The sequence below is a fragment of the Chrysemys picta genome, chromosome 19 (assembly GCF_011386835.1).
Source record: "Chrysemys picta bellii isolate R12L10 chromosome 19, ASM1138683v2, whole genome shotgun sequence".
Classification (NCBI taxonomy): domain Eukaryota; kingdom Metazoa; phylum Chordata; order Testudines; family Emydidae; genus Chrysemys; species Chrysemys picta.
In genome coordinates this window covers 12,312,805-12,334,483 of record NC_088809.1, presented here as the reverse complement: position 1 = coordinate 12,334,483, position 21,679 = coordinate 12,312,805, and the positions used below count along the sequence as shown (strand labels likewise).

General features: G+C 49.1%; 1 protein-coding gene across 1 annotated transcript in view; it reads left to right on the top strand.

Moving 5' to 3' along the window:
- LRRC75A (leucine rich repeat containing 75A) overlaps nucleotides 1–21,679 on the top strand; it is a 181,918-nt gene that overhangs the window by 99,178 nt on the left and 61,061 nt on the right. Inside the window, exon 3 of the mRNA XM_005283407.5 lies at nucleotides 12,333–12,445. Within this exon, the coding sequence (XP_005283464.1) occupies nucleotides 12,333–12,445 (113 nt within the window). The remainder of the gene's footprint in view (nucleotides 1–12,332; nucleotides 12,446–21,679) is intronic.

Sequence of the window (21,679 nt, the reverse complement as noted above, 5' to 3'; positions counted from 1 at the left end):
GATGTTCGCATGGCACAGTTGTAGCCGGCAACAGTGTTACAAGCCTGACTCTCTACAGCTTGAATGAAAGAGCCGATTTCTGTAGCGGAGCCTGCAATGGACCCATATCCTCTGTGGATTGGGCCCAGCAGGAGACATGTCATACATGCCAACCCGTGGGTTTACACCTACACTAATTGCAAAATCCTGTTTAAAGCCACGCTAGTGAACGCACAGAACCACGATTGGCAGTTTTCCTAGACTCCTCCAGCTCAGCCATTGATCCAGTGTGTGACTTTGGGCAAGTCACTCAGCTCCCCAGGTTCTATAGTGCTTTGAGCTCCGGATATGAAAGAGGCAATATAAATGCAGGCGTTGTGATTAAAGCTTGCTACTAAAGAAGTACAGAGCTGCTGCCATCCTGAAGTGGCTGCCTGTTCTTCAGAGCAATAATTTAAGAACAAGTTCCACAGACTGACTGTACGTTGTGTGAAGAAATACTTCCTTTTGTTTGTTTTAAATCTGCTGCCTATTCATTTCCTTTGGTGACACTTGGTTCTTGTGTTATGAGAAGGAGTAAATAACACTTCCTTATTTACTTTCCTCTCACCAGTCATGATTTTATAGACCTCTATCCTATCCCCCCTTAGTCGTCTCTTTTCCAAGCTGAAAAGTCCCAGTCTTATTAATCTCTCCTCTTATGGAAGCTGTTCCATACCACTAATCATTTTTGTTGCCCTATTCTGAACCTTTTCCAATTCCAATATATCTTTCTTGAGATGGGGCGACCACATCTGCACACAGTATTCAAGATGTGGGCGTACCATGGATTTATACATGCTATTTTCTGTTTTATTATCTCTCTCTCTCTCTCTTAATGATTCCCAACATTCTGTTCGCTTTTTTGACTGCCGCTGCACATTGAGCGGCTGTTTTCAGAGAACTCTCCACAATGACTCTAAGATCTCTTTCTTGAGTGGTAACAGCTAATTTAGACCCCAGCATTTTATATGGATAGTTGGGATTATGTTTTCCTACTGACATTCAATTTCATTTGCAATATAGTGGGTGATTTAAAAGCCAGGGTCTCTCGTTGTAAGCAATCACTGTTGGTTTTCGGGGGGTGGGGGTAGGAATGTAATGGTAAATCTATGTGCTAAAAGTCCCAAATATCAAGGGACAGTGGGACAGTCTGAGGTTACACCCACCCTGCAGTTAAAAATCTATACCTTTAAAGAAATCACAGATAGCTGTGATCTGAACCCATCTGAATGAGCCTAGCCTGTCCCCTCCCTGAATGGCGTTGAATGAGAGGGGAAAGCCAGAGGCCTGCAGTGGCCTGAACCTGTGATTGCTTTCTCGTGCTTTCTTGTGGGGGCTTGTGAGCCAGTTCTGCTGAAACAGGGATCTTCTCACCTTGCTCCTACCTCCAGCTTGCACCCAGTACTCAAGCCTGCCTCGAACGAAGCACAATTGGACCAAGCCCGTGCCCTGCCCTCGCATCTTCCATCCTAGTACCTCAAATTGCTTTACCCGCGTTCATGAATGGAGTCTTTCCCAGCCCTCCTGCTGGGACTTCTCCCCACTAAATCGTTTAGAAGAGATGGGCCAGAACATGAAGTTTAGATCAGTCCTCCAGCAGAGAGTGAGGAGCTTTGGATTGAGTGTCCTGGGCTGGACACATTTTTGCTTTTGCCGTTCACATAAATCACTTCTCCCAAGAGCAGAGCTCGAGAACCTGGGCTACGCTTCGTAGGAGTTGTTCTTTACTCTGATCCCAGAGAATTAGGCTGCTCCCACTGATTCCCCCTCTCCGCACCCCGGTACATTTGTATCAGAACTACCTTGTCTTTCTGTCATTCTCTGCCGTTCTGTCACATTCCCCTTGTGAGTCATTTTTCTCCCCCACCTCCACACCTTTTAATTGCAGCTTTCAGGATAATATTGGCGATCATTTTCAGCATAATATTGTGACACGGCTGCCGCCTTTTATACAGTGTGTTTAACCTTTCCATTTTCTTTCCAACAAAGAACAGAAGGAGGTTTCAGAGACAGAGACCCCAGTCTGTCTGAGTCAGTACGCTGAACTCCCTGATAGTGCTAAAGACTGAATCCATTATCCAGTGGCTGTTTCATCATTAAAGCTTTGCCTGAATGAAACAAATGAAATGAACACTGACTGCAACAAGCTACTCGCTATAGATCCCGCTACCGTATGCAGCAGACTCCCACGCACAGCATCCAAAGTTCGTTTATACCAGGTCACATTCAATTTTCCTTGATGGCCATTGCAAAAAGGGAGGATGGATGGCCTGGCAGTTGAAATGCTGGGTTTGGCCTCCAGCTCTCTGGATTCCGTTTTCAGCTGTGCCACAGACTTCCTGTCTGCCTTGGGGCGAGTCCCGGAGGGTCAGTCTGCGCTGGAGTTGGGAGGCGTGATGGCAGCACAGGGAGGCCTACTGAAGCTAGCTTAGCTCGCTAAAAACAGCAGTGGCGCTGCGGCGAGGTGGACTAGCCACCGGAGTACAATCCCACCCGGGACCCTACCTACGTAGTCAGGGGACGAGCCTGAGCCAGCCTGGCTACCCAGCTATTTTTAGTGAGCTAGCTTCAGCAATGCTACGTTGTTTGCTTACACGTAATTGCAACACCCTTAGGACTTCTCTACGTGGGGAGTTAGCACAGAGTAGCTAGTGCGCACCAGACAAGCCCTAAATCTCTCTGTGCATCCATTGTGCCCCTGTGAAATCGGGAATAATACTTCCCAACCTCAGAGGAGTTTGTGAGGATAAGCACTTCAGAGGCGCGCAGATGCTGTGACGATAGAGGCCATCTAATTAGAGAGAAAAATAGTCACACGCTGGCCCATTGTACAGCGTTTGAATTGGACAAAATTATAGGCTCAGAGGTAGAAGAGCTTGTCAGGCCCTCTGCCAGCTCGGAATTCTTCCACAGCGTTTCCAGCGTTTTGCCCTGGCCAGTTGATGGAGCTTCCACCACCTCTTTCGCCTTTCAGAACGGTTGCTGTTGGGAGCTGAGCACTTCTGAGAATCTAGGGTGAAATCACGGCCCTGTTGAAATCAGCGGGAGTGTTCCCATTGGCTTCAGTCGTGCCAGGATTTCACCCTTGGCCCTTGTCTCGATGCCTAAGTGAGAGCTGAGCTCTTCTGAAACTCTGGCCACTTGTGTGGAATGAGAGTCTGTAGACACCAGTCAACATGGATCCCGCCTGCAATGCGGGATGACCAGGGCTTTCCTGAGAGCAATAACACCACTTTTACCAGCTGGTGTGAGATGTGAGTCCAAATCTGAACACAGATGCAGCCAATAGGCACCACTGAGGCTATCATATCCAGTGGCCTCATAGGAGCCAGTCTCCAGAAAAATCAGTGAAAAACCACCAAACTTCTCTTTATGACAAAAAGATTGAATGCTGGATTTACTGAATCTTCACAGTGTTATTTTTGTATCTGCCTTTTGGAGACTTGATGTATATTTTTCTGAGCCGGGGGTCTGGTAGATCACTGGAGAGGTGACAATTTGGTGGACTGTGTGCAAAACTCCACAGCAGTGGCTTGTTATCCAGCATACAGAGCAGCGTCTCAACAAGAACAAATTCTCGAGCTCAGTCAACAGCTTTCTCTGCCTGCGTCAGTCACCCTCTCTCCCTAGTTTGGTTCCTTTATGCATTGGCAGCGTGGAAGGGAACAAAACAAATTCAGAGTTAATTGGAGGAGAAGGAAACGGTTGTTCGAGCAGGAATACAGGGTCCTAGGTAGCTCTTCTATCAATCCTGAGCCTATAAATACAAATATTAATCCCAAGAGGGAAGCTTTTGTTTTGCATCGTAGATGTCAGATTCACTTTAGTTTTTATAGAGCTTTATTGGCTTTTTCATGATGTTTTATTTTATTCTGTTTGACTTGTTTGTGTAGCCGTGCGAGTGCCTGGCTGTGGAGGAAGGGTGCTTTATACAGGAAGTTGTAACTGTTGTTCATCAAGAGTGCTAGCCAAATGGTTTCAGTGAGATGTGGAAGAAAATGGCCGAGTTTCTGGAGATGCTTAAAACCCAGTTAATCTGGGACAATGGCAGTCCAATGAGGTCACTGGTTTTGCAGAGGTTGTCCCTTGAACGAACCCGACATGTGAGCCATCCCCAAAGACTAGGGGAGTTCAGATCTGTATCCAGACCTTATCACGTGGCCTCGTGTCTGTAATGGACGATCACAAAACTGGATACTGAACACCCATGAATTTTGGAGGAGTTCAGATCCGTACTCAAGTTTAGTAGATTGGGCCCCACCACATTTTAAGTGTCTTAGTAACTGGGCGTACAACTCCTAATCATTCAAGAGACTGCAGAAGAGTCCCGAGTGTCATACGCGGGTCGGTCTTCATGGTCTGATGAAGTTCGAGTTATAAGCACGTGCAACGTATATGAACCATGTGGGTTCTAGGATGATAATGGGATTCCTGTTTTGTGCTCTGTTCAGTTCTTAATTCAAATTTTGTTCTGACGCCAGTGCAGACAGAGCCCTGGCACGTTAAAAACATTGCTCAGAAAACTCGCTGTGCATTTAGCTATTAGAAGAAATGTCGCCCCAAGCGGCTGAGTGATTTATAGTCTGGATAAAGCACTTTTCATTGGTTTCTCGTTTCCCATTTTATTTCATGACAAACTACTTTCTTTTGCTTTAATCAAAAGGGAACAAACAACCCACAGACCCAATGATAAATTACTTGGGGAAGCCTTCGGTTTTGTAGGTGTAGAAATTTGTGGCATTTTCCTCTCATTTTTAGATCTGCAGGGTCCTGAATGAGGAAAGCTGAAGTTGGCAGAGCGGATGGGGAATATTTAGAGGGAGTGGACTTCTGCCCTGTCTTCCAGAGATGTTTTGAGGTTTACCTAATGAAGGATTCGGCAATAGGAAGTTCTCCGAATTTCTGGGTGCTTATTCAAAACACCAATCTTCCTAGTGTTCATCTATCGCTGATTAAAAGGAGCTCTGGAGTGTGTAGCAATAGAACTAATGCAACTGGGTATTATGGGGGCCTATCCTGAGAGGTGGTAGAAAGAAATGTAACTCCCGCCAAGTCCTCTCTCTCTGTCTTTTGATGTAAAGTAGACCCTGATTTAGGGAACTATCAGTGTTGAAGAAAGTACTTAGGCATGTGCTTAACTTTAGCTGGTGCATAAGTACTTTCCTGAATAACTCTGTGCTTAAGCATATGCTTAAGTACCAGAAATGGGTCCCTAATCGCTAAACTCAAATCAACAGGTGTGTGCATGTCCCTCGGCCTGCGCCGCTTCCCAAAGCTCCCGTTGGCTGGGAACAGCAAACTGCGGCCACTGGGAGCTGAGGGGTTCTGTGCCTGCGGACGCTCCAAGTAAACAAAACATCCCGACCTGCCAGTGACTTACTCTGATGGGCTGGGAACCAAAGTTTGCCACGCCCTTGAAATATAGGGTTGGCTTATGAAAGGGTCTTACCGTTTTTGCCATTTTTACCTATCCATCTTGGGGGTCGGCTTATAAATGAATGGACTAATAAACGAGTACATACGGTAATTGTTTCATAGCATTTCCATGCATAATCGGTCAAAATCCACTTTGTGCCTTGATTAATTGAACATTTATAATATCTTTATCTATAGCCTCCTGCTTGGGTGATTTCTGGGGTGAATATAGAGAAAACATTCCATAAATGACACGTCTAAAATACTCAGCTCACAGCCATGTACGAGCGCTTAGATTCCTAAGAGAGGCTCCGGGATGTGACATCTTAGTGAACTCTCCCGTCTGACTCCTTCCGATGAGTAACAAAACACAGAACAATCAATGTGAATAAACAGCAACGGCCATCAAAGCCTAGGACGATCCGAGTTTCTAGGGCTGTGTATTCGGGATGTCTCTCTTACATATGCACACAGTTTCAGAAGACTGAATGTGGAGAGCTCATTAGAATGCGTCTGTTGGCATAACTCCCCTACCCAAGGGAGTCAGTTGGCAGTGGATGGACTATTCCATGTGGAGCGTGGCCTGGTTAATGAAGCCAGAGGTTGGGTTCATTGTGCCTTGTATTGAGCATGGTGCAAATCAGCGACACGCTGCTTGCCTAAAATGAGTCCGAATTCGAAATGAGGCTGTTCTCTTGCAGGGGAAGGCAGCATGGACCACTTGAGATTATCAAAGGCAGAGAGGAATCAGATCAGGCAGGCCTCCAGAGAAGGTGAGCATGGCCCCTGCCACCACCCGTCCCAGATTGCTGCCGGGCAGGAGGGTCTCCCCTAATGATCCGGGCAGGACGAGAAGACTGAATCACTGAGGCCATGCCCCCGGCGTTTTCATCCCGCTGAGGGGAGAGTGGGCCACCATGACCTATCCCCCCACCAACTGCATGCTGTTGAATGGAGTGTGGGTCCCATCACCTGTAGATGTCTGTTGCCAGGGTGGAGATGAGAGGCCATTGGCCACCGGCCACTTCCCACCAAGTCTCCTTGCTGTGGGCAGGGCAGGGCAGGGCATTGGGGAGCAGGCTGTCCTCAGACCCCAGTGCATCATCAGTGAGGTGAAATATTTATGGCTCTGCCACGCTGCGCGCAGTTTGTTTCAGGCCGGGCTCTCTTGCTGCCGGCTCTTTGCATCCGTGGCCCACTTGGGAAGAGCTGCTTTTATTTTTTATAGATGATAACGGGACCGGAACGGTTGTGCTGCCGAGCCCGGGACTGACCTGCTTGCTGGAACCGAGTCCGTGTAGTGTAGGGCCGCCGCCCACAACGTCTCTCTTAACGCTAGAGGTTTGAGGTGCAGTTAACACAAAGAACAGGCAGGTTTTTATTTCCCCATGTGGGACGTGTACATTCTGCCCCCAGGTCCTGAGCCAGTTGGGAAGAGCGGGGGAAGTTCTCCTCTCTACTGTGTCTTTCGGCTCTTCGGGGAGCATTATTCAGGATTTCCAATTGAGCCTCTTTTTATTGGGCCATCTGTATCCTGTCACAGGCCGTCTCACGGTAAAGCCCCAATACCAAACGGGCTCTCATTGATTTCAAATGATTTGCAATTAGAGTAGCTTTCTGGACACACTGCAGTTGGGAAGGCGTTTGCCTGTAGCGGCCACGGCAGTCGTATGATTTCTCACTTCGCTCGGACTTGTCATTATTCACACCAGAGAACTCGAAGCAGAAGTTTCTCTCCCTCCCCTGCCTTGGTGCAGAAGTTGCACCCTGTAGAGTGGGGGTTGAATGCACAAGTCAATCTCCCATACCAAGAACACAGGCTGGCACTAGCCACTTGCAATAGCTGGCCCTAGAGATTTCCAACATAGCACAGAGTGGGAACCCCCTGTCTCTCTGCGCACAGGTATTGGAGCAGGACTCAGGGTGAAACTTAAAGGACTTACCGGTACGCCGGAGTCCTGAGTAGGGGGCGGGGCCTCAACCGGAAGAGGCGGGCCTTTAAATCAAGATTTAAAGGGCCCGGGGCTCTGGCTGTAATAGTGGCATCTGGGAGCCCCAAGCCCTTTAAATCACCCCAGAGCTACCAGCTGCAGAGGCGGCTGGGAGCCCCAGGGTTTGGGGGCAATTTAAGGGGCCCCGGGCTCCTTCCGCAGCACAGCCCTTTAAATCGCTGCCCGATCCCCGCTGCCGGAGCCCCTGGGGTAGCGGCGGTGGCCCGGGTCTCTGGCGGTGATGTAAAGGGCTCGGGGCTCCCAGCCACCACTACTGCTGCCAGGAGCCCCAGACCCTTTAAATCGCCGGCCTGGGGAAGCCGGTCCCGTCTGGCGCACCGGCTCTTGCCGGTACACTGTACTGGCCCGTACTGGCTTACTTTCACCTCTGGCAGGACTGACCCTTGTCCACCCGTCCCGTAATTCCCTGTCCACTCCTCATTTTTCACTGGGCTCTGTCCTATCCTGGAGAACACTTAAAATCCCAAACTCATTTGGGGTCGTTGTCCACTGATAGCTCCTCAGTGGCCTACGTGACCTGCCTCTGCCGGCCCCCTTCCAATTCCGGTGGGACCGGTGCCCACGTGACACAAGCTGCTGCCGCAGTTGGCACAAACCGGCCCCCTCGGTGGCGCTCTTGCAAGAGAGGTCGGGGATTGAATGGGCGTGGGGATTGCACTGCCTGCCCTGCCCCTAGGGGGTAGCCTGCCAGGTCAGGGTAGAGAGCAAAGGGCTTAGTAGGGGAAACTGCTGTCCATGCTGTACCTGCTCTGTGGATAAATGCAGCGTGGGGCTTGTCCCAGAGGTGCCAGGGAACTGCCTGTGGAGAGTTGAGTGACACCCCCGGTGCTGACCTGAAGCCAAACTGCCAGTTGAATGCTCTAGGGGGCCCCTCCTTGCCCCAGCTGTCTCTAAATAATTGGAGGGGATCAGATTCCTCCTCCTCACCGGCTCCATCCCTACAGTGGGGTGGCCCAAACCCTCAAACTTGCCTGGCTTCTCCCAGTCCCACCCGGTGGTGCAGTTCCCCTCCCCTGCCCTTTCTTTTAGGCCTTTGCCGGGGACAGTGCGACACCGGAGTGAGAGAGTGTTTCTCTCCGCGTGCTGGCTGCAGAGACAGAAATCCTTCTCCTCCCCCACCCACCTCTGGCTCTACTGCTTTTGCCAGCTAAATCCGTGCCTCTCTTCGCTCCCTAAACCTGCCTCCCAGCCAAAGCTATTTGAAAGGTTTCCCAGTAGAGCCAGGCATTCAGCTGGAGGTTGGGACTGGCCAAGAGCCGCATGCTCCATGCACCCACAGAACCGCTTTGTATGCACACACATGACGATGGCGCAGAGAGGTTCAGACCTCAGCAGAAAGACAACAGGCTGTTTGGCATCTGACAGCGGAGCCGGGGAAGAACCACAACTGTCGCATGCTTGCTTCTTTGCTGCAATCCTTCATTATTATTTTTGTGATGGGGCTGGTTAATCTTTGACATGTCACGTGGCAGCTTTAAGGGGGAAAAGACAGGCAGTGGAAGACAATAGCCAATCAGCTGGAGACTGGTCGAGTCCCTGGCCTAATGGCTTGAGTGCAGAACTGAGAGCCAGAAGCTCCTGGGAACCCACACAGTCTGTCTCCTGTGTGCATGCTGTTCCCCATGCATGCGTATGCGTGGGTGCGTGCAACTGACTGGATGGTTGCGCCCGGAGTTCTGTTCCAGACTCTTCCACTGCTTGCTACGAGACCATGGGCAACTCACTTTGTCTCTTAGGCCATGTCTACACTATGAGCGCTACCGTGGCCACAGCTGCAGCACTGTAGTGCCATAGTATAGATGCTTCCTACAGTGACATAAGGGTTTTTTCCGTCATTGTCGTTCATCCGCCTGCCAGAGCAGTGGTAGCTAGATCGACAGACGCATTCTTCCCTTGACCCAGCCATGTCTACACCAGGGGTTAGGTCAGTATAGCCGCAGCCCCCGGGAGTGAATTTTTCCCACCCCTGAGTGACACAGCTCTCAATTTTAAGTGTAGACCAGGACTTTGTGTTTTCCCTTTCGCAAAATGGGGTTAGCAGTAACAGAAGGGCAGTATGGGTTAATTAGTCAATGTGCATAAAAGGCATTGAGAGCCTTGAATGAAAGCATCTGTATCAAAGCAAAGTATGATTATTATTATTATTCAGTATGAATATGAGCTACCACAGAGCCTGTCTGAATCCCAGAAGCAGTAGGCAGTAACTGACCATACACTGTGTTCTCTGTAAGCCAGATTCTTAAATCTTCACCAAGGGGAAACTCCCACGGAGCTTCGCCTGCATGCAGACTCCCTTCTGCTGGCTCTACATTTCCCACCACTGCATTACAGCGATGTCTGGAGGCGAGGAGCACAGGAGAGGCAGGGACATATAAAGGGGTGTAAAGGACTAGAGAGAAAGTGAAGGGGACTTGATCACAGTCTGGAATAGAAGTTTCATAAGAGGGGGTTTTTCAGTCTAGCAGACAAAGGTCTAAGAAGAGCCAATGGCTGGAAGGTGACACTAGACAAATGCAGACTGGAAAAAAGCCCGGGCTTGACAAAAAAAAAAGCTCTGGTTTGATTTAGTTGGGGTTGGTCCTGCTTTGAGCAGGGGGTTGGACTAGATACCCGGCAAGCTGGTGCTTGGGGTGGCAGCTTGTAGGAGGCGGCATTCCGCCCAATCCTAGGGCGGCACGGCCGCTTTTGTTGTTGTTGTTGTTGTTCCGCTCCGGCCGCCCTGTCCGGGGCGTCGTCGTGGAGGACAGGAGCACCCTGCAGCAAGCCCGGCAGGGCAGCCCGCATCCTTCCCTCCCTGCAGGGGGCACGGCGGAAGGGGCCACGTGGCAGTGCCCCGAGGAAGCCCTGGCCAACTCCCTTCTCTCTCCCCCCGCTCCCTCCCACTGCCCCCGCTAGCCGAGGCACATCTGCAGGGCAGGGAGGACCCCTGGCTCCGGCCACGCCGCAGGTTTTTTTTTTTTTTTTTGCTTGGGGAGGCCAGAAAGCCAGAGCCAGCCCTGCTCCCGAGGTCCCTTCCAACCCTGGTATTCTATGAGTCTATGAAAGGTGCGAGTTTGTAACTGTGAGGGCAGTTCTCCATTGGAACCCTTCCCCAAGGGAGGTGGTGGGTTCTCCATCACTGGACATTTTAGAATCAAGATTGGATTCTTTTCTAAAAGATCTGCTGTAGCTGAAACCAGTGAATTAATTCAGGGAAGCTTTATGGCCTGTGTTACACTGGGGGTCATGCTACATGATCCCAGACGTTACTTTTGCCCTGATGATCTAGGAATCCATGTTTCAGTCAGGTTTCTAACAGACTTCCTGCCGCTTGCTGTGATGATTCACCATTCCTGATTCCCTATTTTTAATTTAAGCACCTGCTTAAAATCGTGCAGTTGCTTTTAACAGCTACTCTTGGGTTTAATACAAGATGTGTGAAGAGCCCAGCAGGGCTTTTATTATTTGCAGACTCGTAGCAAGCGGAGATGGAAAAGACCTATTACACCAACTAGTCTGTCCCTCTGCCATTGCAAGCTTGTTCCCTTCACCACTGTATGCTCCCCTGTGTTTTGTGCTGTCCATTTAAAAATATCTTTGTGTTGGAGCTTCTGCTGCTTTTCTCAGGGCAAGGGCTCTCATCCTGGGGGGTCTTGGACAGGTGTCAGGACCACACCACCCTTCTCATAGGGCTAAGTGGGGAAGGGGCTCCAGGTTGGATTGTAGAATGGAAAAGGGTAGGAACTCTGGTTTAGGATCTTGTTGTCCAGTCTAACAGACTGGATATAACCCCTTGTGGCATCCCAAAAGATTCTTCTGGCTTGGTGTTTACAACCTTCGAATGTGTGTGGAGGGTCCTCTCTTCTCCTCTAAGCTACCGCAGATCTGAGCTATTCCTATGCACGGTGACTAATCTTTTACCATCAGTTGCTCCAAACCCTTAAACGCTTTTATTTCTCTTCCCCTGAATTCCTTCCAGTTCATTGACATGTTGATGGTATTGAGGTGCCCAGAACTCAATGCGGGGTTGCAGGGCCCCTGCTCCTCCCTGAAGCCTAAGGCAAGGCCTGGTCTCTCTTTGAGACGTGATACATCTGCTCATGAAAGCCCATAGATAGGTGCTGGAGAATTAAGCAGAGGGACATGGGTGATAATTGCTCAGAGACGTGTCGCTCCTAGGACAGCAGTGCTGGATTTAGTTGTCCTATCTTTCACATGGCTGTTTAATCTGATCGGGCAATACATTGCTATTTAGGGGCCCCTAATTCTCCCTGGCCTCAGAAAGCCATCTTTCCTAACCCTGAACCCGCAAGGATGGGTTGTCCACTGGAATCCTGACTGAGAACTCGGTTGCCAGCGGTATCAATGACTACTGGAGAAGAAAATGGGATGGCTGGTGGTTTGCCAAGTGGTGATCACATGTTCAGAACGTCATGCGACACAAGGGTAGTTCTTGCCCCAGCAGGCTGACAGTCAGACACAGAGTGGATAAGGCACATTGGGAGCAGATGTTCTGAACTAGCTCACGTCACCTCGCCTGTAACATTGCGTACGGAGTGCGTCAGTGTTTGTGGGTTTTGTGATGAACTGAGCGGTTCTCCCTTGGGTAACTGAGAGCCTCAGCAGCACTGTCGTGTGCAGGACAGGGCGGTGACGTGGTTCTGCATGCTGTCCAGGTGGTATTTTAACGATGGACAGTCATTGTTTTCCTGTGGTTGATTTTGATTTTTCGGAACAGTTCCATGGGGCTCGCTGCCTTGATGTGGGACCCACTGCGTGAGCCACTTCTGGGGCAAAGCAGCTCCACTGTATTGCACATGGACTTGGCTCTTCTCTTATTAATGATCCCATGAAGCGGCATTGCTACAAATAACCTACCTGGCTTCCTTCCCTTTGCCTGTGCAGGAGGGAGACTCGTTCGGAGCCATGGAGAAGGTCTGCAGGCAGCTGACCTACCACCTCAGCCCTCACTCGCAGTGGAGACGGCAAGGGATCATGAAGAGGAAGCCTCAGTCCTGGTGAGTCAGCTTCTGAAAGCCGTGCGGGTTGTTTGTTTGACATTTCCTCCCGCCCTCCCGCCGGGTGCTTCCAGATGCGTTGGTGTCACTTTAAGGTCGGAATGGAAGGAAATCGCGTCTGCCACGGTGATTGGCGTTTGTGGGATGGTAGCTGGAAGTAAGCAGGGAGCAGAGATTGTTTCCCCAGAATCAAATGTATTCATCGTCTCAGCTGCTCCCGGCAACACTAATCTGTCTGTGCCACAGTATGTGTGCGTTGACTCACCCCGTCCCTTTAGGCACAGGTGTTAGGCCTCCTATGCTCCTGGGTAGCTTTAACTTCTGCGGGTTGGACTAGATGACCTCCTGAGGTCCCTTCCAACCCTGATATTCTATGAAATGCGATGCTTTAATACGGACGGTCGGTGGGCTCTGCAGGACGCTGCCCAGTTATCTCCCTTGCAGATGACGACAATTCTCTTTGGTTATGGACTAGGGGCTTGATTCTGCACGGCACAGATGTGGAGTGTTGCACTTGTAAACACGGGGTAAAAAGGGAGGAACAGGTGAGCTCATGGGAACCCGACCCTGCGCTGAGGAGTGTGCTGGCCACTAGCTTGCTCTTGCCTAGTAATAGGAGTGAGACCTATGTGGGGAGCATAGAAATAAGGGCCTTATTAGCATGATGAGGATTATGCTTACCCCAGAGCTCCTCCAGCATACCTAGTCACAGACCTGGTTCACGTTATGCAGGGACTTGGGGGGATGCAGCCTTAATTGCTATGATGCTGATGTGTGAATTCATCTTTGCAACGCTAGACAGACCTCCTGGGGCTTAAATCTGCCAGGCCAGTTGGTGTAATATATCTGAATTAATCGACTGCACTGGGGATCTAGCAAGAAGGGCTTTAGGATGGGATTTTCAAAAACAACACAGGGACTTAAGTACCCAACTCGTAGTGAAAGTCCAATGGGAATTGGATGCTTAACTCTCGATGAATCTCACTCTTATTAAATCAGTGTTTGCATATGAGGATGCAACCCTCTCCCTTTCTAAATCTCTAGCCCTTCCCCCTTGTCCGTTTTGTGCTCGTTGTCAGGGAAGGCTGCATGAAACTTCCACAGATGGATAAATCCTTAGCTGACAACTGTTGTATTCCCCATCAGAGTCTATGGTGTAATGGGATGATCAGAGACAACACCAATTTGTCCAGGCTAGACTTTCAGCTCTGGCAGTTAACGTACAAGCGCAGCGGCTGTGTTGTTGTGAGACATCCTGGCTTTGTGATGATCTGCATAAAGGGAATTGTGGGATTAAAAACAGCCCAGGGGAAGGGGAGGAAAACATCTGATTAAAATGAACCATCTTAACCCTTCCCCCCAAACTCCTCAAAAAAACCAGCGTCCCTGCTCTGGGCGTGTCCCAGAACTCTGCAGCCTAGAAGCATGTGGCTAAGGCAGCATTGACAGCAATCCAGTCTGCCCAGCATGGCTGATGCGGCGTCTCCGGTAAGGTCAGTGTCAAGTGCGTGCTGTCTCCAGGCCGTCGGTGGCTTGTTTCTTTCTTTTCCAAGGGCGCAGGTTCAGGTATTGCCATCTCCTGACACAATTAAAAGCCCTACCAGTCAGCTCAGCACTAAGGTCTGCTTCAGCGGTTCTTCCACTGGAGCCACCCTGTGGCAGCTCTAGCTTGAGTGTGCAGGTAGGCGGGGGCATTGCTCAGGGAGTGCTGCGGTTGGCTGGCTGCTCCCTGAAATCCCGCTGTTGCTGCTGCTCCTTTGGTGCCCCCTGCTGGGACGTGCGCTGAATAGCTTGAGGCACTGGAGCAGCTAGCTACAAGAGCCGTGCCATTCTGTCGACAATGGAGAATGGTGCCGAGCATGAGGATGAAGGTAAATGTGTTTTACTCTGACTTTATGCTCCCATTTTTCTAGGTAGGGCAGAACCCCTGCTGCAGCCACCTGCCAGGAAAAGGTTCAACTTCTAATATAAACTCATTTAATTCCTGAGGATGGCGCTACACCTTGGAAACATTTGAGCTAGTTTAGAGGCCTTTTTTCACAGGCCGAATCATTAATATAAGCCTCCAGGCATCAACGGGGCAGGGGATGGCACCAGCCCATCATGTATTGAGTGCCCGATAGGTTTGTTAGCAAGGGAATTGGGTTCTCTGCTTTTCCCTTTCGCTCGCTCATGTGGAGGAGGGAAGCTACTTCTCCTATTCATCTCCTCTTTCTCCGGCTTGGAAAAAAGCAATAAGTCATCCTCCTCCACGCTGGAAATGGCCATTCTGAGAGATTCACGGGGAAGTCTGCCATGCCTCGACATCCCTCGATCCATCATGTAATCTCCTGTATTTAGAGGATCCCAGCTGGTGGGGTATCACTGATTACTGCATGATGGGGTTTCTTGTGCCTGTGTTGGAGTGGAGCGGCTTGGTAACAATTCATGGATACAGTCTATTAATATAGTGGTTTCGTTTAATAGCGAGGTTGTCAGGAAAAACAAGCAGGAAAGGGAACAGTGGCACAAGATAAGCCACTCCTCAGGAAGCTCCTAAGGGCCTCTGAGAGCCGATACCCCAATGATGAGCTTTGAAGGTTCAGCCTCTTAGCTCCCGCCAACGTACAGCAGGGACGAAGTGCGGGAAAGTGCAGGGGAACTCTGTCTGGTTTAAAAGGATTCTCTCAAGAGGGGAGGAGTTGTTTGGAGGGACCAGACTTCTACACAGGGGACGGTAAGCCTGTAGGGAAGATAGCTGCGTGTGCCGACTGTTTGTGGTTTGAAAAATCCTCTCTGAATGTTTTGTTGCTCCTGTGAAAACAAGCACTCGCTTGGTTGTAAGAAGGCCATTTTGTCACTGGATACCGCTGGTCACAGGGGAGAAATGCAGGTGTCTGAACTCAGTCAGATCAGCAGGGTCAGCACGGTTGATACCCAGAGTGCTCTAGCCCGAGGCCCACTCTGAGAGGGGGAGAACTGTGGAGTTCTGCCCAGGAGAGGCAAAGGCCTGAGGCGGGTGGTGCACACGCAGAGACAAGAAAGGGGACAGAGGTGCAGCGAGCTCCGTAACTCTGGGAGCGCCTTCCTCTGACAGGCCCCTGGCCTAGCAGGGACACTGGCCTTCTCTGGTACGACAAGTCCCATATTTTTGTGATACTGATGGGTGCTGACATAAATGGCACAGCTCTTCCTTGCACGGCACACAGAGCATTGCTTTCATGCTGCGTACGCCAAGTAGCGGAGGTTGAGTGGTACAGGATTCAGCCGTGGAATCTCCTGCTATTACTAATTCTGTATCATAGGCCTTGCCGAACACCACACCTGTGTGCAGCGCTGTCCCCTTGACTGATTGCTAATCACTGCTAATGACTGACTAATGACACGATGTCCACATTACTGGCTCTTTGCATTGAGGTTGTAGCTGTGTTGGTCTCAAGATCTTAGGCTGGGTCTACACTACCCGCCTGAATCGGCGGGTAGAAATCGACCTCTCGGGGATCGATTTATCGCGTCCCCCCCCGAATCGACGCTCTTACTCCACCAGCGGAGGTGGGAGTAAGCGCCGTCGACGGGAAGCCGCAGAGGTCGATTTTGCCGCCGTCCCTACAGCGGGGTAAGTCAGCTGAGATACGTCGAATTCACCTACGCTATTCACGTAGCTGAATTTGCGTATCTTAAATCGACTCCCCCCTGTAGTGTAGATGTAGCCTTAGAGAGGGTGGGTGAGGTAATGTCTTTTATTGGACCAACTTTGGTTGGTGAAAGAGACCAGCTTTCGAACCCCACAGAGCAGCTAACAAATTCTCTCTGAGTCCTGCTCTTCTGCAGCAGGGTGATCTGAGTTCTAGCCCTGCTGAGGGGGTGAACTTCTGCTGAGCTGCAGTGTGCTTCGCAGTGACTGCAAAAAGCAGTTCCAATAAAAGGCTAAATCAGGGGTCGGCAACCTTTCAGAAGTGGGGTGCCGAGTCTTCATTTATTCACTCTAATGTAAGGTTTTGCGTGCCAGTCATACATTTTAACGTTTTTAGAAGGTCTCTTTTTCTAAGTCTATACTATAGAACTAAACTATTGTTGTATGTAAAGTAAATAAGGTTTTAAAAATGTTTAAGAAGCTTCATTTAAAATTAAATTAAAATGTAGAGCCCCCCGGACTGGTGGCCAGGACCCGGGCAGCGTGAGTGCCACTGAAAATCAGCTTGCGTGCCGCCTTTGGCACACGTGTCATAGGTTGCCTACCTCTGGGCTAAATAATCCTGTCATGCAACAGATGTTTGCCTCGCCTCCATCCTAGCTGTTTGCCAGGGGTGTGTGTTATTGATTGGCAATGTTCCGTTCTTTGTCTCGGTGTTATGTTTTATGCGTGTTTGTTTTTATTTTGTAAAGAAAGGGAAGGTGACAGTAGCTACAGGAGTCAGAGTTATAATCAGCGTTATATGATATCAACTTGGGGCCCCCAGTGTGAGCATGTCCCTGTTGTAACAGGTGCAGTACAAACACATAGTAAGAGACAGTCCCTGTTCCAAAAAAGCTTCTGATTGAAATACACAAGACAGACAAAGGGTGGGAGGGGAAGCAGGCACAGAGAGATTAAATGACTTACCCACAGCCAGATAGCACATCAGTGGCAGAGAATCAGCATTAGAACCCATGTCTCTCCTGAGATTTGTCCTTCTGCCTTAACCACTAACATTGTCGCTAGGTAGTTCAGCGACAAATGCTTTAGCAATGGCTCAGATTGGGAAGTAGAATACCTGCCGTTTCACACGACTGTTGTTCTAGGATTTTTAAGCACAGCGTGTAATTAAAAAATTGGACTGATTTGTATTAGCTATTAGATAAGCAAAACCGTGGCACATTTGCGCACCTCGTGCTCGGAGATCTGCTCTGCTGGTTTTAATAAAAGAGCAGGGCAGGAGCACCCGATCGAGTTGTTTACTGCAGGTCACATCCCACTGGGTGTTCTCAGCACATGGTGCAACGTGGTAAATGGGGAGCACGGTTGTTGGTATATCCTAATTTTTTTTCCAATTAGAGGAGGAAATGACCACCCCTTGCCATCCTATTAGGATGTAATTAAAACTGTACTGCTGTGGCAGTGGGGAACTCTTCAGGGCTGAAGAGTCTTAAGAAACTCTGTAAAACAGATTTTAAAAGGTCCATTTTGTGCCATTCTCTCTCTTTAATGATCAGTTCTCTCTCTGCGTGTGTGTTTTTCCCCCCCAGAGACCTAACTGACTTTAGCTCGGAGCCCTGTCGTAAGACTCTACTTTCTCCTTTGGAAGAAGCGAGAAATAGTTGAGGTTTTTGATAATCATAATGGCAAAGAGCTGAGATTCATCCATAACGTAAGTCCAGTTATGGCCATGTACTTGAGGCAGTACTGGGATGAGGTCCGTATCCTGTACACCCTATCACACAGCTAAAACCTGACAAACGAGGGCTATCCTGGCTGTAATAATTAAAGAATACCTGGCCCTTCGCATTAGAGTGGTGGCGTGAGCCCTTCTGTCCTACAGCTCAGGTAGATTCCCCCTGTGCTTTGATTGGGTCGAACGATTCTCTTTTCTCTCCATCCTGAGCTGGAGTGTGCTGTTAAACCGCTGTAGTGTTGCACAGCTGGATGAAGTGATCCATACGCTTCTGCATACATTGACTTCCTCCTTAGGGGCTCCAAGGTGCTTAATTATTAAATATACCTGTGTGTACAGTAATGTGCTCTGAGCTGGTTAGGGCTGTGCGCTCCTATAGAGGATTTCATTATTAAAACAATAAAGCACTGAGGGGCAGTTTTCCTCTCTCCCTCGCTACTCAGACTAGCTGGTCCCAATAACTCTCTGACATTGAATTTATGGACTCTATTTCCTGGCTGCCGCCATCCACAATCCTACAATTCTTCACTTTGCTGCACTTCAACTTAATTAGCAGTTGGCTCCAAACGACACAGAAATGGGTCTTGAGAACCTGTATTTGCATAAATCTTTTTGCAGGTTAATGAACTTTGTCATAGTGGAGTAATGAGCAGAAGTCCTTTTGGTCTCTCACAGAGTTGGAGGGGAGCTTTGCATAGACTCTGTATGCTGAGATGAAGTTGAACCCTAAATAAAACACGCGGGCCTGTAGGAATAGCTAGTTTGTTTTCCTGTTCTTTGTGCTTTTCACACTGCATCCGGTTCTGCTGCTTTTCTTCTCCCCTTCTGGTCTTCGTTTGCAGAGCCCAAAATGGCCAATAATCGTGTGATTCTGGGCTTTGTAAAACTCCCCTCTCTCTTTCTCAGCAAAGCCACTGGCATGTTTTTCTCTGCTCCTCAGTCCTTTTTGCAATGTGTGGTGATACAAGATTCCTTTGGGGAGAAGTTGCATCCTCCATTATTAATGGGCTTGACAATTAGGAAAGGCCCTCGTCAGGAAATTATTTATTTTTATTTATGAAATCTTAATCTCCTGATGCCCTGTTCATGCTGCCATCGAAATGGCTTTACCAGCAATGTTTAAACTAGATGACCCCGAAACACAAACTGGAGCTGAAAATCCCAAACTTTAGGGGATTCAGGTTTGGAATCCATCTCCAAATTCGAATCTCTCCCTTATCACCCATGGGCAGAATCAGCCCTTGAAACCCAGTAACCCCCGGTCTTTGGTGTGACAGAGGTCCAGATCGTAATACAGTAGAATGGTGTTGGGTCTGTCTTTGGCTTAAACACAATTGTTGCTAGCACTGTTCTAGGTTAGTATCCTGACCCAGGGTGGGATTGCCTTTTGTTCTGAGTACTGCATTCTACCACTGTGGGGGTTACTGTATAACCTGCTTCAGCGGCCCTGGCTCTTGACCAAGAGTAAAGAGTCCTCTCCATGTTTTCCAAGGTAAACCTAGAACTAGGCCTAGAACTGTGATGGTGACGCCAGTGGATTCACTCATAGTGCAGGCAGAGCCACAGGGACCATTGTTTGTTGAAGGAAAAAGCATGGGAGAAGGCTTCGTTGTGCTGTGCGTGTTCTCCTTGTGTTCCAATGGCAAGTCAATAACATATCAATTATTTACAAAAACGCACCCTGGCTCTGTCACAGCAATTAGCAAACAAACTGCCTGTTTTGACAGCAGTATGAAAGTAAAGGACTGTCGTCCCCGGAGTCGACTGATTCAGTGTATCTACTGCACAAATGGAGCAATGAAAGGATCCATTTGTTCCTGCCACGAGCAAGCATCCCTTGGAATGAGTGTCTGATTTTTAGTTTTTTCTCTCTCTGCTGTTGTGATGTCTCTTTCCCAGAGGAGCTATTCAGAGGACCGTTTTCCACGTTGTCATCTATGGTACTGGGAATGGACCACCCAACATATCTGGGATGTGGAGGGAAACCCGGGGATGGGAAGCATCTTACTACCAACAGCGAGTGGAGGGAGCAGGGATGGTTTGTGGCCCAACAGTGTTCAAAACTGACCGTGTACAGTATAAACCATTGCTATCAGTGCAGGGGAGCGGGGGTACTCAGTGGTTTGAGCATTGGCCTGCTAAACCCAGGGTTGTGAGTTCAATCCTTGAGGGGGCCATCTGGGGCAAAATCAGTACTTGGTCATACTAGTGAAGGCAGGGGGCTGGACTTGATGACCTTTCAGGGTCTCTTCCAGTTCTATGAGATCGGTATATCTCCATATATTATTATTATTAACAATAACACCTCCCTCTGATATAGAGCTCTTCTCCATAAATCCCAAAGCGCTATATAAAGGAGGTCAGTATGATTAGTCTGTTTTGCCGATGTGGGAACTGAAATGATGCGACTTCCCCAAAATCACCCAGCCCGTCAGTGGCAGAGCCAGGAGTAGGGCCCATGTCCCTGCAGGACCAGTCCAGTGCTCCGTCCACTAGGCAACACGGCCTCTCTAATGGTGGTGAAGACATAAAATGCTTTTCACGAATTAGTCATTATGACACCCTCTCAGGCAGGTAGGTGCTATACCGATATTCCAGATGGGGGAAACTGAGGCATGGAGAAGGTGACTTTTCTAAGGTGTCACAGCACGTCAGGGTCAGAGCTCAGACTAGAACCCTAGGGAGTTCTCGGAGTCCATTCACCTGATCACACCACTAGAAAATGCCCCTTTTCCATGTTCTGCTTGAATATCTAGGAAAAGGAGGGGAATGAGATCTCGAAAGCCTCTGGCAGAGAAAGGGAGTCAGGAAGTTAAAGCCAAGGGGCAATACCCAGATATCGGGGGTCCCAATATTACTATATTTCCTGAGCCGTTGAGGCCAGATTATCTATACTAGAGAGACTGCAGGCAACATGACACCACTGACCTGCAGGTTTTTCCTCAGCAGCACTCCGGCGGAGCTGCAAACTGGAGCATGTCCTGACTTGATTCTGGAAGGTGTTGCCCCCATGGCTGTTAAATCCATTTATCCATCACTTCCCCCGCTTTGGGACGAGGCTGACATTTGGCTTCCTGCAAGCCGTGCTGTGTTTTGGGCTGCAGTTGGAGCTCTCTCTCTCTAACCCCACAGCTGGTTTACCTGCCCCTGGTAGGGCAGCTGCTCCACAGAGGAGCCACTCCAGGGTACCCTTTGGACAGTGGATTCACTCCCTAGAGAGGGTATATTCAGACATCACAGAGCTGTGCGGTTGGGTTCTGCCGGAAACCAAGTGTCTCAGTATTTGTAGCTGGGTTTTTTTTATAGCCCTGTCGGACTTTGGGGTGTGTGTGTCATTTATGAAGCCAAAATAACCATGAGATCAGGTATTGTCACCATATCGACATCATCCAGGGACTGAAATCTCCTGAGAAGGCTGGATCATTCATTAGTTGAGACCGGTAAATGGCTTTTGACTCATTTAAAAATAAAACTCCGAAACTTGAGAAACATAAACACGAAAATTAGAACCCATACGTATATGTTGCTTATATCGGCTATTTCTTGTGGACCCCTTTTCCATCTCCCCATAGACAATGCTTCATAGGCTGCATTTTATCCATCTGCCTGAGTATCTTACTAGCTTTTTCCGAAGTGGACTGTCACGGTGATATCTGAGTTACAAGAGACATAGGGCCTGATTCTCCTCTGACACCTGCTTTATGCCATCGTTATTAATTGATTACAGTTGAGTTACTCCCAACTTGCACTGACGTGAGATCAGAAACAGACCAGTAGTAGGTGGGCAGTATTGTATACTGTGAAACGGATGAATTCTTCAGGTTAGCTGTCATTAAAGCAACGGCACCAAAATGGGAGGTTTATAAACAGAAAGTTTTATCTG